The 25,498-nt window shown below is 30.4% G+C and overlaps 2 protein-coding genes across 3 annotated transcripts in view; both read left to right on the top strand.

The window, feature by feature from the left end:
* LOC129988300 (cullin-3-like) overlaps positions 1-2,022 on the top strand; it is a 41,459-nt gene extending 39,437 nt beyond the window's left edge. Inside the window, exon 19 of the mRNA XM_056096493.1 lies at positions 735-2,022. Coding sequence (XP_055952468.1) covers positions 735-759 — 25 coding nt within the window. The 3' untranslated portion in view covers positions 760-2,022. The remainder of the gene's footprint in view (positions 1-734) is intronic.
* A 12,131-nt stretch (positions 2,023-14,153) lies between these two features.
* The window catches only part of LOC129988888 (uncharacterized), an 85,360-nt gene continuing 74,015 nt past the window's right edge, over positions 14,154-25,498 (top strand). Inside the window, exons 1-2 of one of the 2 annotated variants that reach the window (XM_056097169.1) lie at positions 14,154-14,259; positions 14,518-14,674. In XM_056097169.1, coding sequence (XP_055953144.1) covers positions 14,196-14,259; positions 14,518-14,674 — 221 coding nt within the window. In that variant the 5' untranslated portion in view covers positions 14,154-14,195. The remainder of the gene's footprint in view (positions 14,260-14,517; positions 14,675-25,498) is intronic. The other variant, XM_056097170.1, reaches the window with a different exon arrangement.

The raw sequence follows: 25,498 nt of genomic DNA, 5'->3' as shown, positions 1-25,498 counted from the left end.
TAATATCTGGAGAGAAGAAAGTTCTTCATAGAATTTTTACTTCAAATGTCTTCTGTGGCATGTTTTTAAATATTTTTTTTTGGGGGGGGGAGGGGCTTTTTGAAAAAATGATACATCAGGAGTTTTATAATAAAACTTTTTGGTATATAAAAAAGATGCATTGGTATTCAGGTTATTTATTTCTTCATATAATAAAGAGTCATATGTATGTGTATATGCTAGTATTCCTCAAAGCAACTGATTAGATTTAGAATTATCATATTTAGTACAGATATACTTAGGAAAATCTGAATTTGCATTTCAAAAAGAGTTTTTAAAAATTTTAATGACAGAATATTTAGGCAAAATATTAGCATTTTTTTTTTGTCTTAATTCCCAAAAATGTAAACTGATTTTTACACCAATTTAATATTTAAAAAATTCATTTTAATGATGCCAATTTATGTAGATTTTGGCAAATTTTCAAATATTTTTTTCACAATTTTCAACAATAGATTTAATTATTAAACTTAAATTCAACCCATTTTTATTGCTCTGTCAAATATTTAGTTGCATGATTTTATCTCATTGTTTAAAGCTAAAGATGTAGGATTCTGTTTAACATCTAAATAATTTACATGAGGAATAAGTAAGTGAAATTATACTGCTACGAAAATTGTATTACATTTATGCTAATTGTATTAGTAAAAACTTCTTTAATTTTTTATTATAATTAAACTTTTGTTATGTTTCAGGAAAATCTACACATATGTGGCATGAAGATTTTGCCTTGTGATGTTATTGACTTTTTTTCATGTGAAGACAGGCGAACATCTCGTTTCTGTGCTCCAAAATCTTGTAAATTAAAAAATTCAACCTGGACCATGTCTCTTCATTCCGTGTCACTCTTAAACCCTGATGAAGAGCCACTTGTTCAGCCTGGATGCATCTCTTTTTTTTGTAAATAGCCAATTTGTTTGGAATAATTGTTTTATTTTTTTTTCCAACGCTCCTTTGGAACAGTGCATAGGGGTGTCTGATTTTATCTTCGTTCTACATGACATAAGCAGATTTTCTTTTCTGGCATATTTTTTAATAAAAAAATGGCTGTTCTGAATATGAAAGTATATTGATCGAAAACTTTTTGTTTTGGAAAAAAAAAATATTTTTTAATAGAATATGTGAAAGAAATGTTTTTATATATTTGTGTAGTGTTATTTTCTTTTTGCACAACTCAGAAGCAGAATATGTTAGTTCCTCCTCTGTTACAAAATTTTTTTTTGTTATTTGTGCAAACTTAAAAACATCCTTACCATGTTTATGGAGCAAGATTTTGTGTGGTTAAAGTTTTAAGATATTTTACTTGGTCTTGATATAAATGAGTGTATAATAGTGTAAATATATACCTGTTAAGGATTTATATAATTTATTGGAATCCTACTTGTCAATGCAACAATTTTATTTTGAAGTCTCTTGAGTAGAATCATTCTGCAGCTGCTTTAAATCAACTTGTAAAAATGAAAAATTAAACCAATGAAAGAAATATTCTATATATATATATATTTTTTCCCACATAACCTTATAAAAAGGATGTAAACTTCTTTATCATAGCACTCAGTATCAATTTCTTACTTGGTAACGATTTCAGTTACGTAGCTCAATTGGTGTCTTAAAAAAGGGAAACGAAACAATAAGATTTATATTTATATATAAACACTGAGTGAGGACTCAAATGCTTCTAGAAGATAATATAAACCATCATGACTGTTAGCATAACTTCAGTGCAAAAGAAGAAACACAAGATTTTGTGTACATTTATATTTTGATAATTAAATGAGAATGATCAGATGATAAATTTTTTTTTCTACAAATTTTCCCCTCTATTCTTAAGTGCTATTTATACAATATTTGCATAGGTTTGATATTTCATTTTGCTTAGTTCTTCGTGCACCATACCCTAACTATTTAATATATAAATTGCATTGGTTAATTTGTTCTATAAGATTTTGTTTTCTGTAATGTATAAAATAAAAGTTTCCTACCAGATAATTGTTTTTTTTTTCATTCAAATATTTTATAACATATGCTATACTTTGATTATTTACCATCATGAAATATGCATTAATTTTCATTCAAAATATATAAAAGTTGAAATGTAAGTTATGTCTAAATTACAAAACATATTGACAATATCCATTCTATTGAGAATCAATAGTCTTTAAATAAAATTTTAAAAGAATTCTAGTATTTTTTTATGAAGATATATTTGCTGAATTCGAAAAATTTTGCTTCATTTTAGAAGAGAAAAATGAACCTATAACATGGTGATTAATATGAGTAGATAATAAAAATTTGAAAATGTTTTTTACTAAATAACCTGTTTCTGAATATTTATTGTATAAAAATTCAAACATGTAGTGTAAAAAATTATCTATTGGGCTCTTATTATAAAAAGGCTTTTTAAAAACCTTTTTCAATATAAAAAATATGGGAAAAAAATGTTAAGATTTCACCCTTTTTTCAGGGAGAGGTATCTAATTATCTTAAAGATAGTTTAATTTCTTTCTTCCATTATATAATTTTATGCATGATGACTAAATGGATTGTTAATGAAAGAAAACTAAAAGTGTTAATCCCCATGGATTGTTAAAAGGGGCTGCATATTTTATCTTTCAATGAAATGAGAAAATATCTTACTTTTTTAAACTTCCTTCCAGCAGCACAGGAAAGTGAAATATTCTGGCCTTATCCAGTGGCCATCTGAAGATTGTTCTGGCTTATGATAAGTTCCATATTTTTAGTGCGAAACCACATATTTTTTAAAAAAATGTCTTATCGAAAGAAATACACTACAATCATGCAGTTTCTGAAGTCGTCTTAACTGATATAGCAATTTTAATATTCATTTATTCTTTATTTATTCATGTACATAGTTGAATTGATCTGATAGCCCCGATAATGGGGAGAAATGTTAAGAATTACAGAGGAAATTTTAGAGAGAAATAGGAAAAAGTAATACAGTGGATAACTGGATTTCAAATAATGAACACTTTTAAGGCAGATTTATAAATTTAGGTTATGAACATTTCTATTAACAAATACATGAAACAGCACAATTACACACCTAATATGGAGTTCTGTTCTCAGATTTTTACTTTATTGTATACGAAATATAGAGTAAGTACTTTAATCATCAAAAAATTCGAACTCAATATTTTGACGAATCTGTACATCTCGTACCTTCTTGAGTCTTAAAGAGACATTTTTGGCATTATGCCTGTCTGCACCTGACCAAGATAACTCAGAAACACTTCGAGCCAGATGAATGGAATTTTCTATATAGTTTTTTTTTACCAAATCTAGATTTCTATCAAATTTTGAATGAAATCTATTCAGAGAAAGTATGGTTGTTCAGGTCTAATGAATTGCATAATGTGAAAAGCTGGATAAAATTTGAACATTTAAAAAGTAGATTTCTTTCAAATATAAAACCAAATCTGTCAGAAGTTGTCCTATCATTTCATTCTTTTGCATCCATGTAATTACAATAACTTATTAAGGCGATGGCTTAAGTCAATGAAATTCAATATGTAATATTGTGACCATAACTGTGGTTCTTTGTCCAATTTTGGTTTCGTTTGATGGAAAGAAAGGTATATATTACGGAAATAGATTTGAAAAATATGCAGGAATCGCATACAAAAATAAATAAAAATCTATATTCTGTAATGGGTTGGATGAAAACATAGTTCTGAAATGCAAGTTTATTCAGTACAGAAAAAACTGCCATATATAAATATTTCTGTACAAATACACCATCCAATCATCATGACTTCAAAATGCATACTGTTATTCCTTTTGATTGATCGACATTTGCAGCATCGATTTAGTAAAGAAGAGAAAAGCAGCTTGAGAAACTCGACGTTTAAACTGTCTTGGAGAAGTATTGGGATGACAAGCAAGAAAATAAAATTATTTGCTCGCCCTAGTGTGCTAGAATGACATATTTCAATAACATTAACATTTTATTGCTCCTTTTTACAGAAGTCGAAGTCACATTTTATTGTTCCCTTTTACAGAAGTCAGTCTTTTCATGTATTATGGTACCTTATTTGATGAGACGACTTAGCTAATGGCGGGGATCTGGCGGTAAGGTCTCGGCTTCGTAGCCGGAGAGTTTCAGGTGCAAAACCCGAAGCCACCGTGTAAACGGGTCTGGTACACCCTGAATCAGTCGGGTCCAAACGTCCTCCCGTTGACATGAAAAAGTAAATGGCACCCCCCTCACCAAACTTCCAAAAGAAGTTTGGTGAGTTCAGATATCGTCCTTGTCATCTAATCGCGATTCAAAATTACGAGTACGTCTGAAAACAGCCCTAGTGTTGCTTTAAAACGGGACGTTAACTAAACGAAACGCGCAATTGGAAGTTAGAATAGCTAAGGAAAGAAACCCTCGTTCCAGGTTTTTGGTGCATTCTATTTATATTCACACACACAGCAGTAAACTGTGTGTGTGAATATAAATAGTTGCACACAGTTTTTTGGCTTGCTCTTCTGTCACATAATACCAGATCGTCGTGAGTCTACTACTGGATGCAGAACTCTGCATTTCCGACGAATGATGTTTATTTTCAGGAAAATCTTATCCCAAGATGCGTGAAAACCAAATATTAAATCATTCAATTGTGATTTAACTGGTAATAGTTTGTCACATTCTGACAACCAGGACTGTTTATTGAGTCAATCATTCTTCGCTCACGGTGCAAACTCTCGTTCTAAGCAAATATTAAATCATTCAATTGTGATTTTACCGGTAATAGTTTTTCACATTCTGACAACCATGGCTGTTATTAAGTCAATCATTCTTGGCGCACAAAACGTGATCTCTTTCTAGTACTGCAAGTTTCGGGTCGTCCTCCCCACTCTTCTGGGGTGTTGTTTATGGCCGTGCCCATTCATGTCGCTAATTGAGAGAAAGAGAGCGCAGCGGTTTTCGTTCGTGCGAGCATTTCCGTCACAGGGTCAGGGTTAGCCGACCCAACGTAAACACACTTGTCTCTCTTTTTTCAAAGACATATGTTCAAAGTCGTGTCTGCACAACCAATGCACGAGTTCTCATTTCTTCCGGAACATTTAAAAATGCTGCAATAAATTGTAGGAGTTCCATTATTAAACGTAGCGTAAAAAGCTAACTAGAATTATTTTTTTCAATTATTTGTCTGATAATACTGTCATAAAGTTCTAGTCTTTTATTAGTGTAGTATAAATGGAACAGAAGTGTTAGACATTTCCCAAACAAAGCTGCAAATGCTCTATATATTTTTAATAGTTTAAGCTCTGTATAGAAATGGGAGAAAAAAATGGACCCGCACTTGCTTTTTACCCACAAATGAGAAATTTTTAAAAATTTTGACTTGAAGGTCACTGATCTGTATGTGTTGAAGATTTACAATAAGCAGATCCTTGAATTTAGTTTTGTGAACATTTTTCTACATTTGGACATTTATTGATGAGTTATTGATTTTTTTTAAAGAATTTTGCTTGTATTGGGTCTCCTGAAATCTATTTGGCATGCATTTGATCGAGAGCAGTTAACATTTAATTGATTTGTATCCGCGAAATTCCTTTCACTCTTTGAAAATGGTCGATGCAACTGAAATAGCTCTTGGGGGAATTTCTCTCTTGAAATTATAGCAATTCTAAAGATTTCGTGTCCTAATCAACAGGTACGAGTAATTATAGAGTGCGTAACAAGAAAGAGCACACATACACCATCTCAGTTTTGCCCCTGATTTATGCTAAAAAAAGGAAGAATAATAAATGAGCCAGCATGGGTGTTTAATTTAATATAATACAAAATTTAAAAATGAAATGAAATGTATGACTTATAAACAAATGTAAAATAGGTTAACATGATATTTTGCCCAATTCTGCACGAAAAGTCTTCTAATATTGTTTGCCTTCTGTCAGAAAAATGCATTAAAAATATGTAAGTAAATTAAATACTCATTTATAAAGGCCAGTTAAACTTCTTAAGGTAATGCCTTTCTATGGAGAGTTGAAGATGGAAAAATTGAATTGATTCTGCGCCTACTTTTGCTACGTGACGTCCATACTTTTTTTTCTATCTAATGTAATTAAGTTTCATTTGGTAGTCTTGCAATTCTATCCGCATTGAAGAAGATAGTTTAAGAAAAAACAGTAACGAAGTCTCTAGAAAAACCTCGCATGTGTCAAAGACCTATTGAACAAATAGCCGATCTAAGAGACTGACTCATTACAGATTAACTATTCCATAAATGAGTTTAAATTTTATTTTATTTTTATTTTTATAAAATTTTATTACCTTCCAATATAAATCAAATAATTGCAAATTATGTAATACTAACTTTAATTTAAAAAAATTACAATTAGTCACCTCGCCACCACAGAACTAAGCTGTATAAATATTGTGACTGGCTGTTTTGATCATTATAACTATCCAACTTTTGCATAAGAAAACAACGGCCAACAAAAGTTCAAAGAATCTTCAAACTATTGGCAAAAGGCTAGAAATGTTTCCATCATTGCTTTTAATATTTTAAAATTTCCAGGGTATTGAAATATTGAGTTAAAATTACCATTCATAATGAGTCTTCCTCTAATTTCTTTGAGTTCGACACACTCTGTTATGTAGTGCTGGAATGAGCCCCACATATGTAAAACTAACTAGCGGGAATGATTTTCTGGAAGCTTTCTCGTATGCTCTCCAACAAAGATCTTGTCCATCTCTTATAAAACTGTGGACTCTACCTAAGGTCGCGAACGCTTTGCATCAGAACGCTATCCAGATCAAAGCGATTTTGAATTATTGTGTTTACAAACAGATGTAATGCCAAAAATTTGTTTTTCAAACTCAGGGTGATCAGAAACATAGAGATTCACCGGAGTCCGGAGTTTGAATTTTTTGACGATTTGCGATTGATTTTGTATGCGAAAAAGTAAAAAGTAAAATGGAACTGTTTTTAGATAGTAATGCGCGAAAATTAAAAACTACCGAGTTCAAATATTTCATTAATAAAACGCAAATGAGCCAACGCTTTCTGCTTTAAACTTTTTGTTTCTACACATTTTTTCCACATAATTTCCATTTTCATTTCCACACATAAACATTTTTTTTTTTTTTTAATTTCTGTAGTTTAAAATTCATTATTGATGGGAGTATTGAATGCGAAGTTTATATTTTCATTTCTAATTAAATAATTTTCTTCGTTCCCGATTTTTCTTTCTCTTCTTATTTTCCTTGAATGTCATATTCACAGAAAACAAGTTTCGATTTATATTTAATTAGAAATAAAATATGTCGAGAGGAAGAAGAGTGAATGAAATCTGCCCAAAGGTAAAAGGAATAAGGGTTTTTACCCTTCAGATCCGGGTTCATGAAAATGAAGTGAAATAAATGATGATTTTTTAAAACATGAGAGGTATTTCAGAAAAGGAGAGAAACCAGTGGGAGGGGTTTCCTTAAAACTTTCTCGCGTACTCTCTAATAATGGTATTATCTCAGAGAACGCCTTGAATGGCACTGGCGCATATTTACTAAATCTATCACGTGATTCTTGGCAATCAATCCTCGGCATGCGGTTAAAAGAATCCGATAATTCAAATTTAGATTTCAGACGTCATTTTTCCAAACGACTGAAATAAAAATTTGACACTAAATTGTATTTGTAGTCATAAAACCCCATACCAAATTTGACATATTTTGAGTTTATAAATTTCTGAAAGTGCAAACCGATAGATGGCCAACCCCTTGTAGGATTTGGAGTAACATTTAATAGGTTTCTACACTATAGATGTTAAATCTGTATACAAAAATTTATTTATCTAATTCTTTTCGTTTTGTAGTCATCATGTTAACTTATATTCGAATAGCTGGGCAGAAAGATAGACAGACTCTGAAAAGATTTCGTACAAAATTTGTTAGAAATTTACAAATTTGGTGTAAAGACCAAAAACCAAATTTCACTCGTCTAGTTCAAAGTGTTTTTGTGTCACAGGCAGACAGCTATACACGTGCTCGCACACGAGAAAGTAAAAATGGAACAATGGACCTTACAAATAAAAAAAATGAAGAAATATGGATAAAAATTAAAGCAATGAAAATTCAAAAAATTCGCACGAAATGTTCAGCTACAGTATTTCAAGTCGAAAGAGATCGTCCTTAATTAGAAAAGATCTTGAGTAATCGAAAACAGATTTAGATAGAGCTGATTTTCAGGTTTGCATCTGTCATTTTTGTCTTGTGGTGATAACGTTTTGAAATGAAATGAAAACTTTACAGAATCGAAAGGATTCATTTAGGCATAAAATTAATTTGTAGATTGAAATTGCAGAATGAAAGATTCGTTTAAAGCGAGATGGTAAAAAAATGTAACTATCCAATAAGTCATGTTCCAAAAACGTTTTCTTATTAAAAGAATTAAATTTATTAAAAAAATTTGCTTTTTAAAAGAATAAGATTAACTATATGTAAGCTCTTATGTTCTTCAGTAACTCTATAGAAATTCAATGTTAAACATTACTAAATGAGCATTTTTTTTTCATAAATTTTAAGTAAACGTATAAATGAAAAAAACTTTGATCATAGAATTCATTTTTGATTGAAAATTTAACCAGTCTATTAAAGAAATAAAATTAAAATTATTGGTACTTAAGAGCAATTTTCCTGAGCTTTATTCACTATCCATTCCACTAAATGCCAAATCTAAAAATACAAAAATCATTTCTCAATACAAAAGTAAGTATGACTTTTGGCAATTCACTAATTACTTAAATAAATATAATAAAACTTATTTCCCCAAAATAAGACTTAAAGTTCTTCTTCTTTCACAAGTAGGCTCATTGAGTATGTTCGTTAACCACGCCCTGTTGACGGATTGATTTATAAAATAATGATGCTAATGCTTTGTTAAACACACAGATAGTTTTATTTGCATTTAATTTAATTGTGAATAAGCACTCAGATGAAGGTAAACATTTACATTTGTTTGTTACAACTTCTGTTCTAATGAATTGGCAAAAATGGATGAAAAACAGTTTGGCACATAGCTAAAATGGACTTAGCCTCAAATGGACTATCAGCATAAGTTACCCAAATCTTTCTCGCACACTCTCTGATAAAGAAGTTATCCCAGTGAAAGCCTGGCATGGCATTGGCATGCAATAATTACGAAATATTAACCATTGGCGACAATTTAGCCTTTTTACTGAATCTATCATATGATCTTTGGCGAGGGTAATTATAATGATATTCGCCAAGCGTATGAATCTCTGGCATGCCCTAAAAAGTATCTAAAAATCAAATTTGGGTTTCTGACGCGTTCTTCCCGACCAATCGAAACGAAAATTTGGAATAAAACTGTACTTAAAGTCGCAAAATCAAGTATCAAATTTGACGTATTTAAGTCATCGTGTTTTTGAGTTTTCGCGTATACATGTTCCTGAAAGTACAGACCGACGGATGGTCAACATGCTGTTGGATTTGGTAGGTGTCTATACTAAAGATATTAAATTTGTGTACCGAATTTTGTCTAGATGTCTTTTTTCGTTTTGTAGCTTTCGTGCAAACTTATATTCGAACAATCAGACAGACTTCCTCAGATTTTGCTCAAAATTTCATAGAAATCTGGAAATTTAGTTGTAAGCCTGTTTGCCAAATTTCATCCGTCTAGCTCAAATAATTTTTGAGTTATCTTTGTTATAGACAAACGGACATTTGCCAAAAATGTGTTTTTCCAACTCAAGGAGATCTAAAGCGTAGGGATTAATCAAAATCTGGAGTTCGAATTTTTTGACGATTGCTATCTTTTCTCTATACTACGTATACGAGATAGTAATAAACTGATAATTGGTTTGTAACAACTTCTGTTGCAATTAATTGGCAAAAATGGTATGAAAAATAGCTTGTCACATTTCTTGCTAGGCGTATAGGACGGAAAGAGAGTCGAATAAGATTTTAAAAGCGAATAGACCATGAAACATTTTTAACCGAGAAAGGGCAGTGAGTGCTTCTAAACACTTTAATTGACTTGGTACTTATAATCAAACATTAAATGTTGTTCATTAACGGACTACTTAAAAGAAATCTCTAGAAAACAGTTAAAGGAGTTTTTACGAACTTGGTCACACTGAAGGATCACTAACGCATGGAAACTTGCAACTGCCTGGGGCCGCTGAACTAAAAGATTGTCGAACTAATAAGAATTAAAAATGTTATTAGCCTTATTGCCTAATAAATAAATTAATAAAATTACAAATTCTACGAACTATAAAATATTAAGATAATATTAACATTTTGTTAAATACAACAAATCAATTACATCAGTTAAATACAACATTTTGTTAAATACAGAAATACAATACAAGCAATTAAATACGTATCTCTTTCATTAGGTTCACTTTTATATAATGGTATTTATAAGCAAAGGGCTTCTGATTAAATATTAATTGTACATAACCTTATGTTGGACATTTGGAAAAGATCCATACAGAAATTTATTTCGGATCCGAATTTTTATGGTGTCCTTGTGTTTTTCCAATTCCGCGCCATGATCTCAAGTAAACAAACCGATTCGAACCCGACCTTTTTTTTTGCAAGTTTCGTGATTTGTGGTTGGCAGCAACTGCAATGAAAATTTTGCTACTATTTAAACTCGCCTCGCTAAGTATTTTTTTTAGACGGAGTATGAGAAGTGGTTTTAGCTTTTCGGTCGAGGCGGAAGCGAAATTAGATGTGGGCAACTGGTTTGTTGCTTCACTATTTTTAAGATTGATTCTTTCCGTTTGTTTAAATGTTGACAAACAGAAGGAATGAATGGTTCGAATCGGTTGACCATTGTTTGGTAATGTTAATTTAAACTTCGATTATAACATTTTACGTATTATTTTGATTGCTCCAGTAATGAGCGCATTGACTTTATTCATAATAATCAATAAAAGTTATTTTAAGGAAACTGCTTTAAACTTTATGCCTCCTTAACATAAAATTTCACTGTCAACTTTGCTAAAATTTGGGTTAGTTTACTCAGAGGAATGACAACTTAGTTGCTGCGTAACAACGATTAATAATAAGTAAATAAATAATATTCAGAAAGTTAATGATATCAGCAGGAGTGGTCATCTTTAAACTTTCTAGCGTACTCTCTAATAAAGGTGGTAACTCCAGAGAATACTTCGCTTGGCATAGGCGTACAATAATTACAAAATATTAAGCTTCAGTCTGAATTAAACATTTTTGTTGAGTATATATATATATATATAATATAGTGTGATCCTTTGTGAGTTTTGCGTCGATTGATGTCTGGTATTCTCTGGGTGGCCAGGTGGTAAGGTCTCGGCGTCGAAACTGGAGGATTTCAAGTTCGAGACCCGATTTCACTCGAGAAGCGTCTTGTCGGTGGGTCTGGTGCACGTTAAATCCATGCGTCTTCTTGCTGGTGTGATGTGGAAGTTTCGAGAAGGGGGGGGGTGATAGCTCAAGTGTCATCCTCGTCATCTGACCACGGTTCAAAATTAAGAGATCCGTCCCAAAATAGTCCTAATGTTGCTTCAAAACGGGTTGTTAATTTACTAACTAAACTAACCTAAACTAAATCCTAACATTCTCCGGGATAATATTCGATTAGCAGTGCCCAAGTTGGGTTTTAGTTGCGTTTTTTCCAACTGAACGAAGCCACAATTTGGCACAAAACTACACTTGTGGCTACAAAATCATGTAAGAAATTTGATATGATTAAGTCACGGCATTTTTGAGCTATCGAGTTTACATGTTTCTGAGACTACAGATGGTGAACTCCTCATTGGATTTGTCTCGAAATTTGATAAGTTGTACTATATATGTTAAATATGTGTACCGAATTTGGTTTATTTAACTCTCTTCATTTTGTAGTTAACTTGTATTCTCGAAAAGCAGGAGAGACAGATTTCGTCTGAATCGATTTTACTCAAAATCTGAAAGAAATCTGCAATTTAGTGTAAAATCCGCATATGAAATCTCATCCGTATAACTCAAAGTATTTTTGAGTTTTCTTTGTCACAGATAGACAGATGGAGAGACAAAGTGATAGATATTTTCAAATGTGTTTATCGATGTTTGAAACGCAGATATTCGTCAAAAAAAGAAAAGACCTATCTCATTTTTTACATGAGGGTTGGGGTAAAATTAATCTCTGCTTATGTTAGCGTTTCAGATTCCTTCAATTTTATGAGCACGTAAGTTAGCCACACAGATTCAGATATTTTCTCGCAAGTCTTCCTACTTATAGACAGAATGGTAATAAATCAGATTCGTCCTATATTCATTAATTTTGAATATAGGACGAATAGTCTCGAGTTCGAATTTTTTGACGATTACATTATCTCTTCTATATTTTGTAGACGAAGAAGTTAAAACGAACATAAAATAAATTATTAGCATTTTGAAGTCAAGAAATTAAAAATGCTATGAAAAGTAAAAATGAATAATGATTAGATAATTAAAAGAAAAGTCTTTTGTAATGGGTTTGTCTGGTGCTGCAAACCATCTACATTCGCCGCTGGAAATCAATGATCTAAAACGTCTCGGTAATCTAATCTTAAACAAATATGTACATACAAAAACGCTCATTTTTATAGATTTCTTTTTCTGGATATGAGAAATTGGATTTTATAATAAAGATATCGCGAGCGAATTTGACTGTAATTTATGTTTTGAGGGGATGTAACGATATTCTAAAAGATTGTGTATAAATAAATAGTAATTGATGTGTATGAATGACCGTTGTAAATTTTCATACAGATTAAGACAACAAATGTAAAAAAAAAAAAAATGAAATCTGCCATCGCAAATTTTATCCGAGAACATTATTTTTTTAAAGTCTCGTAATATCAATCCGACAGAGAAGTCATGTTCTTACATGACTCTATTTCACAATCATCAACAGTTAGTAAAGCGGTGGATTTTGACCATCTCAAAACGAATTTAGTTCTAAAATTTTTTTTCTCGGGGCTAGAATTTTTTTCCTCATGAAAAATTTGCTTGAAACAATCACGTGACTATCAGATTACGCATGCGTCAATATTTGGAAAACAATGTTTTTTTTTTTCTTGAATCTCAAAAGCCTTGCCCTTTATTGGGCAGACTGGAGAATCGGGTACATGACGGATATTCGCGGCTAGTTGTAACTTTTTTTGGTGATAAGTCGCCAACTGTTCTTTATTTTTTCTAATAACCCCAAAACCGAAAAATCAATGCCTCAAAAGCGATAAATCACCAATTTTCTGCCCGTGCATTTTGAGGCGGCAAAAACACCAAACCAAAAAAATATGTTCTCGCATGATAATAAAAAAGGTTCAAAAGTTAATCTCAGGAAAGATCAAATAAAAAAAATTTGGACTATTAAATAGAGCTATTTCAGTGTAATTTGGTAAGGAATTATTAAAAAATGAATATGAGGAAAAGAAATTAATGAAGCACATTGCCATAAATGCTTCAATTTTGTTTCAAGGCATTAATAAGATAAGCAAGCATTTTTTTCCTATTCTTTTCCGAAATAAAACATTGCTTTAGGATTTTTCACAATTTTTTGATTTTCTCCTCACGTCAGCACCGAATCAGCTAAAGTAAACATTTCCGCTTTTTATCTTGAACAAATAGACATTTTCCACTCGCGATATGAATTTCTAATGGCTTCAGGATCGCTTAAAATTCTATATGCCGAGTAAAAATAAAATAAAATTGTCATGTAATCTCTGGGTAGTGCCACCCCCCTCTCCGCAATTATACTATTATCTCATGAACTTATATTATTATCTGAGTATGGTGCTTGCTCATTTTAAACGACGATTGTGTATGCTGTCATTTAAGTCGAAATTCGTTAGTTAAGAGATAATCGGTTATTGCATGAAATAACCAGATACTCTGTGAAATAACTGATAATTCATAATCTGTTATTTCATGAATTAAACAGGAATTTTACGAAATAATTATACACTTTATGGAAACACGCACGCGCACACTCCCTAAAAACAGATTATCTTTAACACTAATAACGAAAGACAGTATTGAATAATCCATTTGATGATGGTGATATTTTATGTCTAATATAATCTAAAATGATCATTTATTCTTATAGTACATTATAAAAAGAAAATATTTGTCTCAGAGTTGCTTTAGAATTTTTTTCCAAAGATTCCACATGAACCTACTTTTCCTAAAATTGATCTGTATGTATGTATGTATGTATGGGTATGGTTGTAATGGTATGTATGGGTCAGTGTATGTATAGGTTTAAGCATTTACTTCGTCAGTAGCATATTTTTAATTTTTAAAAATATTTCTGGGTATCACTTTCTCTTCTGCATGTATCACTTTCGTATCTCTATCCTATGCCATGACAAGTTTGCACCTTGATGAGACATAAATCTGTATTGTTATTAATTGTTTTGTTGCACATCAGGATTTAGAATTCAATTATTATTGTTATTTTAAGTTTTGACATTTTTTATTGCAATTTTTAGGCTGTTCTCAAAAGTACAAGGCAGGCTTATGGGGAGAGCTGATCGGGACCGGTTTGCGGCGGTGTATGGAGGTCAGTCGGCGGCTATTTAACCTACATCCACTCACAGATCCCGTTTGGACCTTCTCGGATACGCTGGCCTTCGAAATGCGGTTAAGGTAAGTCCTCCCTCCCCTCTTTCTTACCCCTTTCTCTTTACCCATCATGTATCATATCTGCTCGACACACTCGTTTGTCGCCAACATGGAAGTGATGGTAGGTGAGGCAGTGATATCCCACTTAACACTGGAAGGCAGGGAAAGAATGGCGACAAAGTGACCGTATGGTCAGAGACAACACGTTGGTTTTCTTTCTGTAATGGCACTGCAACTCGCTGTGATTTGAGTGATAGTGCCATAACAGTGGCTATGTGACATTATTTTCGATGTAATGGGCGATGTATCCACTCAGTATTGGAAGACAGGGAAGGATCTGTGACAAAGCGTTCGCTTGGTCACATTGGTTTTGCTTTTTTATGGCACTGTCACTCACTATGATTTGAGTGACAGTGCCACAATTGCGACCATGTGACATTGTTCGTGTCATCATTACGATTGTTATCTGTGTTCTAAACGAGGAAGTCGTATGAGAAATCGTTGTATTTAAATAGGAGGGGTTTTGGTTTAGATTATGGAGAAAATATTGGAATCAATCAAAAATATTTTCATCAGTTTATTGGTTTTTGCAATTTATATGCAAACAAATCTGTCTCTAGGATAAACATTGAAATTTCCAATAAATTATATTGGAAGCTATTTTTTAATGAACTAATACTTAGCACTGTAAGAGATATTAAATTTATCTAAGAATAACCATTTTCGTAATGAGATGTACAAAAATAAATAACACGAAAAAAAATTATACCTAAAAATATTAGCAGAATATGTGACCATTCCTAGGCTTCTTTAAAAAATGAGACTTTAAAATCCTTGAAAAATAACAAAAATGAGCAAATAAGGAATTAGCAATATTCAGTGTCATTCAGAATTCGGTGACTGTTCGTACAAAAAAATTAGAACTTTAAAAAAATTTAATTTATCGTTTCATTGTCGAAAATGATGAAGTGGATACTCATAAGTAATAAACTGATGAGCTGCATTAAAAGATTCTGTTTTTGAATCGAAAAAATGAAAAAACAAACGGAGCTCGTATTATGAGGATGCGATTCAAGAAGGATATAAAAAGAATGGAATTTTAAAACGATATATCGAAGAAAATTCACCGGATGGAGTACAATTTTTTAATGTTCGGCAACGAGTTAAAGTTCACTGATTTCATTGCTTTTTTTTAAGTACATATGAGCGCACATCAACGTAAAATATTGATTTTCAGATACGCCTATAAGTTACTTATATAGATAATATTGATACCAAGTGTTATCTTTACAATTATTCATTAATATTTATGTAAATATCAGCTTTTTATGAAACTAAAAAAAAAATAATTTTTTTAAGAGAGATGATTTATAAAATAAGCATTCTCACGTGATTTTCATTTTGAGCTGCATTAAAATGAAAAATTATTGAATTGGAATAATTTATATGCTGTACATTATATATGTTATAATTTTTAAAATCCAAATTCAATTGCTGTTATAATGCTAATGGAATAAATAATTGCAAAATATTCAAATGAAGAATTTATTTAAAATAACTCCCTTAAACACAGTTAGATTATTCATGATCGATCAACACCCTATTTTGAAGTTACGTAAACTCATTTGGGGAAAACTTTTTAATTTTGAGTTACAATTAGATGATGAGGACAACATCTGAACCGGTATTTTAATATCCGAACTTCTAAGTCACGTTAAATATTAGAAGTTTTATTTAAAAGAGCTCATTCTGACCGTTAGAGATGTACACTTCAAGGTGAGAAAATGCTCTAAATGGTGAAAAGAGTTCTATTTTATATATTTTGTATCTGTAAAGATACTATTAAAAACTTTCAAAATTTAATTTTTTATGCAGTTTTTTGGTCCAATGAGTCATTTTTAATGAAATATTTTTGACGTACTGTAATATTAAACAAAAATAAAAAAATAAATAAACGTATGTGACTAAATTTGATCGAGTTACGAAGTGTTGAATGTAACTGTTTCAGACGATTTCAGATATTTTCCCACAGTCGTCTAAAGAAACATTAGCGAATGAACGCGTTTTTCCTCGGAAAACTGTTAAATAGCCCATACAATTCATAAATAATTCATAAAATTCAAAACTTCATATCTCGATCATTTTTAATCCTAAAAAAAGAGCCTCCCTTTTTTTGTTTTAAAATGTGAGTTCGTCGTAAATTTTTTATATTAATTATGATTGAGGAACTATGTAAATATTTAGATTTTGCAATTTTTAATAGAATATTTATTGGCACAAACAATGTAGAATTTAAATCTTTATATCATTCATTTAAAGTATTTTTGCAGAAGTATATGCTTGCCTCTAGTGGTTCAGATATTGGCTGTTGTACCACGATTAGATTGGACATTTTGTGCCTAAACATGGGCTTTCATTCTCTTTATATGAGAAATAAGATCGTAAATTTTTTTTGTTCTATATTTCTGATATTCATTCAACTGACTGTCCTAAAAGATTCAAGTTTTAAAGTAGGCTTAGTGTAGCGGTTAGGTGTAGAATCTCCACATTGGATGAATATGAGTCGAGAACACCAAAAATATGTCATGTTTATGAGTCTGGTGCAAGTTAAAGGCACCATCTTGGATTAAAATTTTAATTGGTGTGATCTAGTAATAAAACAAAATTATAGATTTTTTTCCAAAGCAGCTACACGGTCGCTTCAAAATGGAATGTAGATCAAATATGTTACATTTAAAGAGTCTTGCATTTTATTGAACTTTTTCCAAATCAATTTTTGATTTGAATGACCTTTAATTTTCTGTCCTCGCTTCATTGATCTATTTCATATAAAATCTGAAGCATTGTTTTTTTCTGTTGAGAGTATATGTCTATCTCTAAATTTTAGAAACTAGCTGTCGGTCATGATTAGAGTAGATACTCTGTGTATAAAGAATATTATCTTGCTACTCAAGCATAACAAGCGATGATTAGAATCTTAAAGAACCTTTAAGTGCTTTCATTTTTATGTGTAATTTTAAAATTCATCTTTTTAATCTTCAAAAATTATTTGTTTATCCTCAAAATATTTTTTTTCTTATTCTATTTCGTTCTTTTTTTTAATTTAGTATTTTTGGTTTGTATTTACTATCATCCATTTTAAGTTTTTTTCATTTCCTTGATTTAACTAAATTCTTAATTAAAAGTGAGTTAACTGAATTAAAGTTAATTAGCTTAAATAAAATGATTTCCTTTTTGTTTATGCTTTCATTTTGTGCTTGATTTAAAAATTAGGTCATGGTAACAATTAAAAAACGAAAATGATTGACTTAAGATGTCATTTTCATTTCCTTCAGCGGAATTTTTTTGCTTTGAATTTTATAGAAAATATATAGAATACACTAGGGGCAAATGCTTTTCTCAACGTTGCAGACGATTCAACTTAAAGTTGATATCGGAAAGTAAAATCTTTATACCTAGAGGTTCTTTTCATCTTAAGAAACAAAAAAAAAAAAAAAAAAAAAAAAATCGATCTTCCTGTTTAAAAAAAAAAAAAAAAAACCTGTTACGTAGATGAAATTTAGCTTATGAATTCATCATTAAAATTTTACTTTACTAAAATTTTACTACTAAATATTAAAACCTACTCTAAATTTTGAACTAAGGCCATTTGAAAAATATATATTCCATTTTTTGTTCTTTTTATGGCAAGGTTATATAAGTAAAGAACCATATTTGCAATTTTTTAAAAACACTTGCATTGCAATACACGTCTAAAAAATGTAAATATTTTTTATTATATTAACCGCTTTCCCGAATGTTTCTATTGGTATTCATTGAAAACATCGCATAATTGTTTTTATAAATTCCAGTTTTGTCATTTCGGTCAGTGGAAATATTAAATTAATTTATTTGTGTAAAATTTATTTGTGTTTATTTAATAGAACTTTATAAATGACCTTTTTTTTTTAAATGGAAAAACACGAGAAAGTAAAAAGAAGCCCTTCCAAATGTTGCTCTTCGAATTTCTTTAAATTAAGCATTAATAATTTTCTTTATAAAAATAATATTCGGATCGTTAATTGATAGGAATGTTTTCCCCACTATACTTTCTTTCATATACTTTTACAATATAAGATATTTAGAGTTTATTGCAGAAAAAAAGGGTATTCATTTTGAAACAGCATCTATTTTTGATTATTGATTGATTCAAACATTTTGTACGGATTTAAAATTATGATGCAAAGAACACATGCTACACAGCGCAATTTCAATCAGACAGAGGATTCTCTGTATTTGGTAGATTCCTACAGGAAGACTACCTATTGCAATGGTTCTCATGATACGACTTTAGGAAAATTTACACAAAGTTTCCCCGATTATAGTCCTTAGAACCCAAATCACCCATCCTTTAAATATATATATATATATATATATATATATATATATATATATATATATATATATATATATATATAACTTCGGGTGAGTTCATGAATTCATAAATGGGTCATATAACTCAAAGGGGGGTGGAAATGGTGGGAGGTCCACATTCTCATTTCGTTATAACTGCCTTAATATTGAAGATGGAAAAAAAAAATTAAATTAGCTAAATTACAGCCTTATTATGACGGGCAACTTTTGTATTTAAATTTTTTGATAACCGTTATATCTCAGAAGTAAGGATATAAAAAGTGATTTTCAAACCCTAATTTTGCCAGAAATTAGATTCATGAAATATTAGATGAAAAGAAATCTACCTTTGCCTTGCTTACCGAGAGGAATTTTTTTATTGCATTTTCTTAACCATCGTAAAATAAAGAGAATCGAATATGCATTTTAGAACAACAGTTCTTCCCCTTAATCTGTCTGATCCATAATTTACCATGGAGTTATAGAGTTGTATACTATTATTCAGTCGTCTGTTTCTGTGATAGAATCCACATACAAAAGAATGGCTTCGATACAAATTTGAATACATGGATTTGGCGCAATCATCATTTGATAATATGTACTCTATTGGTTATAAAACCCTAAACCAAATTTCATTCATCTACTTACTTCATTTCTCAGAATCGCATTTACGAATAGATAAATAGACGGATTAAATTCCAAAAACGATTCTTTTGGGTTGAAGAATATTTGAAATGTTTAATTGCGTTAAAATCCTAACCGAATTTTTTAAATAAATACCCTATTTTTTCTATATATCTCCATACATAAGAAAGTAAAAATTAATATAGAAATATAAGAACAATGAAAACTTTTGATCGTGAATATGGAGATCTAATTATCCTTAGAATTTTCCATGCTTATCAGGGAAAGAGTCTGAAATGTTTGCTGGAAAATGAACTGAACTCAAAAGAATTCTATTACTAAATTCGAAAAACCGGGTGCGCATACCGTTTCAGAATGCGGCACAACACACATAAGTTCGGCACTCATTCTGAAGTTCGGGATTCGGTGTGTTGTTCTCTAGTGAAAATGCGCGTCGGCGAACGAAAGATCGGGAACCCGGAATCGATTATCAAACGGTGAGAAAACGATTTAATTCCCTCCGACATTTTAACCCTCGAGCAAGCGACTTTAAAGTGGATCGAATCCGGTCCGACAGGATTCGATTTCGCGACAAACGTCGGAATGCGATTAAGGAACCTGTCTACTACCATCTGGAGAAGGAAAGGCACCTCCGCCCCCCCCCTTTCACCAGTAGTGTTAAAGTGTTTTAGAAATCAAAACAAAAGGGAAAGCAAAATTATGGAGTAATAATAATAATCAAAAACGTGTTTCTTAGGTATAGCAATGAATTCTTTCCAATGGTAAATAACCAAGAAACTAAAATCGACCGAATTTTTAAAAATTTTAATAAGAATATGATGGAAAAAGTATTGTAAAACGCGATTGTTTTCTCCTACATTGATGCTATATTTATGACAGAAATCGTGTTCACTTTGATAGTAGAAGTTTATGTGCTAATATTCTTTCATTTTAATTGTCACATAGCAAGATCTGGGATCGTCTGCATCTTATATTGTTTTATTTTTTAATTGTATAAATTCAGACGAAATATTTTTACTGAAATGAAAGTATATAAAATAATTTAAGATAGTAAGTAGAATTAAAGAACGTTGCATATGTTGCATATTTTTCTCTGTATCTGACAGTGATTGCAGCTTTTTCGATTTCATGAGTATTTGAAGATTTGCCTTCTCTTCTAAGAATACATATTAGTTGAAAAATGGATGGTTTATGATTGGTGATTTTGTGTTAAATTTTTAATTAAATATTAACTAAAATATATTCATTTGATAAAATTTATTTTCTGAACATTTTTTAATCATTTATCGAAGATTCTAATCGAAATACACCCTATCAAAACTGCCTATTTCATGTAGACTTGGTCCTATACTTGCTATTAAGCTGAGGGATACATTAAATATAATTGCATTACATTATACCACTTTCATATCTGATTTTAAGAAGATGTTGCTTCATTTCAGTTTGGACGGATGATGGAGATCAGTTTTTATTTTTTGTGGAAAAGACATGATAAGGAAATATACAATTATGAAACGCGCGTGCATGAGACAAAACAAACAAAATAATAAAAGCAATTAAAAAAAGTAAGTATGTACTTAAATGAAATACAATAAATGATTAAACTCTTACAAGTTCACGTTCGTTAATCTCTTTTTACAAGGAGATTTGTCTCACCGTACTTAAAACGCATTTAAAATGGAAGAAATTGATAGTCTTGAAAAATTATGTATGGTGATGTTCTTTTAACGATTGTTGTTTATTCTATTGCGTAAGAGTTTAAAAATCCCAAGAGAATATTAATGAGCATTTTGTAGCATAGAGCATTGGATCCCTTTTTGCACATTTTCAGCAGTTATTATGGGTTCCTAAAATATCCTAAAGGAATATAATTTTTTGTTTTTGTTTTTGACTATTGAATGATTTTTTTTTCACTGTATCGAGTATAAGAACAAATTTTTGAATGCATAGTGTACGACGTTCTTTTATTTATATATTCTTAAAAACAATTTATAATAAATTGTCTAATCAGTAAGTATTTTGAATTTGAGCTGGGTCGAAAATAAAATCTAATTAGTCATTATAAATTTAATAAAATTTAATTAGTTTTCATTAAATTAAATGTAAATCACTAATTACTAGCTAATAACCAGATAAAATTACACTTCATCAAGTAATTAATTAGTTAGAAAGGAACATTATCAATATACGTTACATCACTGACTGCACTGAACTATTTTTTTCTTTGTGTTAGTCCCAATCTGATATTTTAAAAAGAATCTGATAAATTTCTTTTCATTCAGCAGTAAGTGATGTTCAAATTATGCAAGTCATTAAATATACTTCTTTCAGATGATGATTTGGTAATAACCTGGAACTTTAATACATTAAAATTTGTCAAATGCGGATTAAATTACCCATGGAACAACAACAACGAAAAAAAAACATTTTTGAATTTTGAGAACAACCAGTTTCTAATAACTTTCTTAAAGTTTTACTTCAATGAATAATACATAATTAATAAAAAAAAATCTTTCCTTTTTCACTTAGTATAATTTGTTTCTTTCTTCCGCTCAGTCAATGGCTTTCAATTGTTTAAAAAGGCAGTTTTTAGTATTGGATAATCGTTTGCATCAGTGAGCACCATTTTTCTCTAAATTGAGGAAAGTAATCAATTCTTTTTTCCAATACCAATTTTCAGAAGAATTATGATAGAATTGAAAAGAGAAAAGTCATAAAAAAGCAATTTTAAAAAATGAGACCATTATCAAAATAAACTGGGATTCAAAAAGCTCTTACGAAGACTTATTAGAAATCTCCACAATTTTGAATGCTGGCTGGCAACACTGAATTTTCTATAACCATTCGCTACTTAATTCGATTTTGGCGAATAGAGAATTTTTGATTGAAGAACATAACAGGAGTAAATGACGTCATTAAATATAAAAGTGGCGCATTAAACTTAGATATCTTAAACTAAGGCTTTCAGTCCTAAGTAAAAAAATCAATACTAACAACAATAATAACAAAGAATGTGTGTGTGTCTATATTGGCGCTGTACAGACTTGATTCTTTGACCTAGAGCTACTAAATTTGGAACTTATATATCATGGAGAGTGGAAATGGGCACTTCAGAGCGAGTTGTTTGAAATTTTATTGAGGATTTATAACTAAGCTAATTAAGAATTTTGGCGTTTTCCGACATAACTTCTGCAAATATTATTGCAGAAAAATGAGTTTTACGCAGCTACGAAGTATAAAAATTGTCTTTTTAATTACGCCAATTTAACACTGGAAATTCATCATTTTTTAAAAATATTTTTTTATCTAATTGGTTAATATTGTTGTCCCGGAATTCAAACCGTTTTGATTTTTTCATCAAATATTTAATCCAGAATTTTTCCATTGTTGAAAACTTGAGAAGAAGGATTCTGTTTAATATCTAAGTACTTTACGAGATGGATTAAAAAGTGAAGTTACAATACTGCAAATTTTGGAAGATAGATGAATCGGATATTTATATTTTTAATAACAAACACTATAATGTCAAAGGACCTGTCTCCATTACAATGAACACGGCATATGTAAGACAGCTGAAATAACACAGCTTTAATGTCAGACAATATGACGAAATAATAAACATGAAATTATAAAAAAAAACCCGATTTATCTGAAATCAAATATAACTAATATTGCCAGAGAACAAGCTGGTCGCCTGAGGCAATTAGTGTAAAATATTTTTAGAGTCACTGAAATATGATCTGCTAGTAGATTCGTCAGATTCTCTTTAACATTGGTAAGGGAAAATTAATTCAATCATCTCTGGTTTGAGCAATTTCATTTTTAATTTCATTATTTATTTCATGATCCATTCAACGTATCAATTAAGAATTTTTTGTATGCCATTTCATACATTTTTGGATACAAAGGGCAGCAGAAGTTAATTTTTATTCATAAATTGGGTAACGAAATGTCTTTGAATTCAAAATGTACATTAACATTAATATACATTCAATTCCCTACATGAAAATATTAATCGATTAGACCCAAAAGATGCCACCCCTCCCCACTTTATCTTTAAAAAGATTATTCGAAAAAAAATATCAAAAATTTACAAAAAGGAATTAAAGAATAGAAAAGAACAGGGATACACACAAAAGGAGGTGGAATTTCAATCGATATCATTTAACAAATAGTATATTGAATTTTATTATGCCATAAAATACGAGGAAACATAATTTAATATTCTATACTAGCCGCCTTTGGCTATCAGCTTTTTCGCCCAGATTATTGACCTTCTAAACGTTTGATATGGAATAGTTAAGTCATAAAGATTATCCATTTGGCGACGGCAGTGCTTTTCTTAAAATATTCTTTTGATGCTTATTTCTTTATTTTATATCGTGTTTTATCTGACTTAATAGAATTCCAGCTCTCTCCAATAAATTTCTAATATCATGTTGATACTCTATTAATTAGCTGAACGAAGCGTCGTATTAAGTGCAGATGTAAAAACACTCAATAAAGAAGTCTGAAACGTTTGTATAGTGACTTGTTTACATTTCACTGCTGCCATTCTGTAATAAGTAATAAGAGCGATTTCTGTGCCATGTATGTTAGCGTTTTGCATTTATAAATTTTAAACTTATATTTATAAATAAAAACAGTTAATGCCTGTATAAATGAATCAGTTAACAAAGGAATTATTTAAAGGTGGGAAATTCTAAGCAAATACCGTTTACTGGCCTGAGGTTTTTATTTATTTATTTGCTTGTTTGTTTGTGGTTGAATGTAACCTGAATTAATGAAAAATTATGAAAATGACTAAGTTGAATTTTACAGTCATTGTGAAAACCACAAAATGTAGTAAGGCTTTGAAGTGCTCGTGATTTCACACTTTCCCTGCCATGAGGTCATAACGAAATTCTTCCAGGTGAAAAATGAGGCCGCGAATATTTTTAATCGGTGGAGGTGTATGTGGGGGGAGGGGGAGATGTCATTTCCTGTAAAAGCTGCTTCTTTACAAGCTCAGTTATTTGATTGGAAAGCAAGCCGCGTAGGCGTCTCTGAACAAAGCATGCCATGAAACCTTGAGAAAGACCAGAGACGGAAAAATTGTAACTTCAGAACAAAACACACACGCCAATGATTTAAAAAAATAAATTTAAGAATGTTGAAGAAACCTCTCATGGTTTGTACAATGCCAGAAAATGGTATTCAAGGATTTATTTCAAACGAATTTCGTGACAAAAATCTCCTGCTTTTTACTCCCGTTTCTGAAATGAATTTATTAGTTTCCTTTGTAGTATTTTGTTTCACCTTCTTCTGCTCTTTGTTTAAAATGAACTTGATATTACTTCTTTTTGTTAATTAAAATCAACAAAAGCATAGCATGCCAAATGCATAAATGTTTCTTATGAATGTTATTCTCAAATTTTATAAAAAATATTTTGATTTTAGAGTTCTTAGTTCAAATGTTCCTTTTTAATGGCAAATTGTATGTGTGTAACTGAAAAAAAATTTACAAATTTATTTAAAGATTAAAAAATAAAATGTCATAAAAGTCTATTGTAATGAACCTAAAAAGAATATAATTATATTACAATGTAAATATAATTATCATTATTAAATATTAATTATTTTTTAAAAAAAATTATAAATAATTTAAGCTGGGAAATTTTTATTAATTATTTCTTTAATAAGCTGAGTTTGTACTTTAGTATAATGCAAAACCACTGCTTAAATAATGTCGGTTAATAGTTCTGAATTATTTAAATATTAATTAAAATATATTATAAGCATACTTAATGCTACAACTTTTTTATTTCAACA

This window comes from Argiope bruennichi, chromosome 10 (genome assembly GCF_947563725.1).
Source record: "Argiope bruennichi chromosome 10, qqArgBrue1.1, whole genome shotgun sequence".
Taxonomy (NCBI): Eukaryota; Metazoa; Arthropoda; class Arachnida; order Araneae; family Araneidae; genus Argiope; species Argiope bruennichi.
The sequence above is the reverse complement of the archived record's forward strand: the minus strand, read 5'-3'. Positions and strand labels throughout refer to the sequence as shown.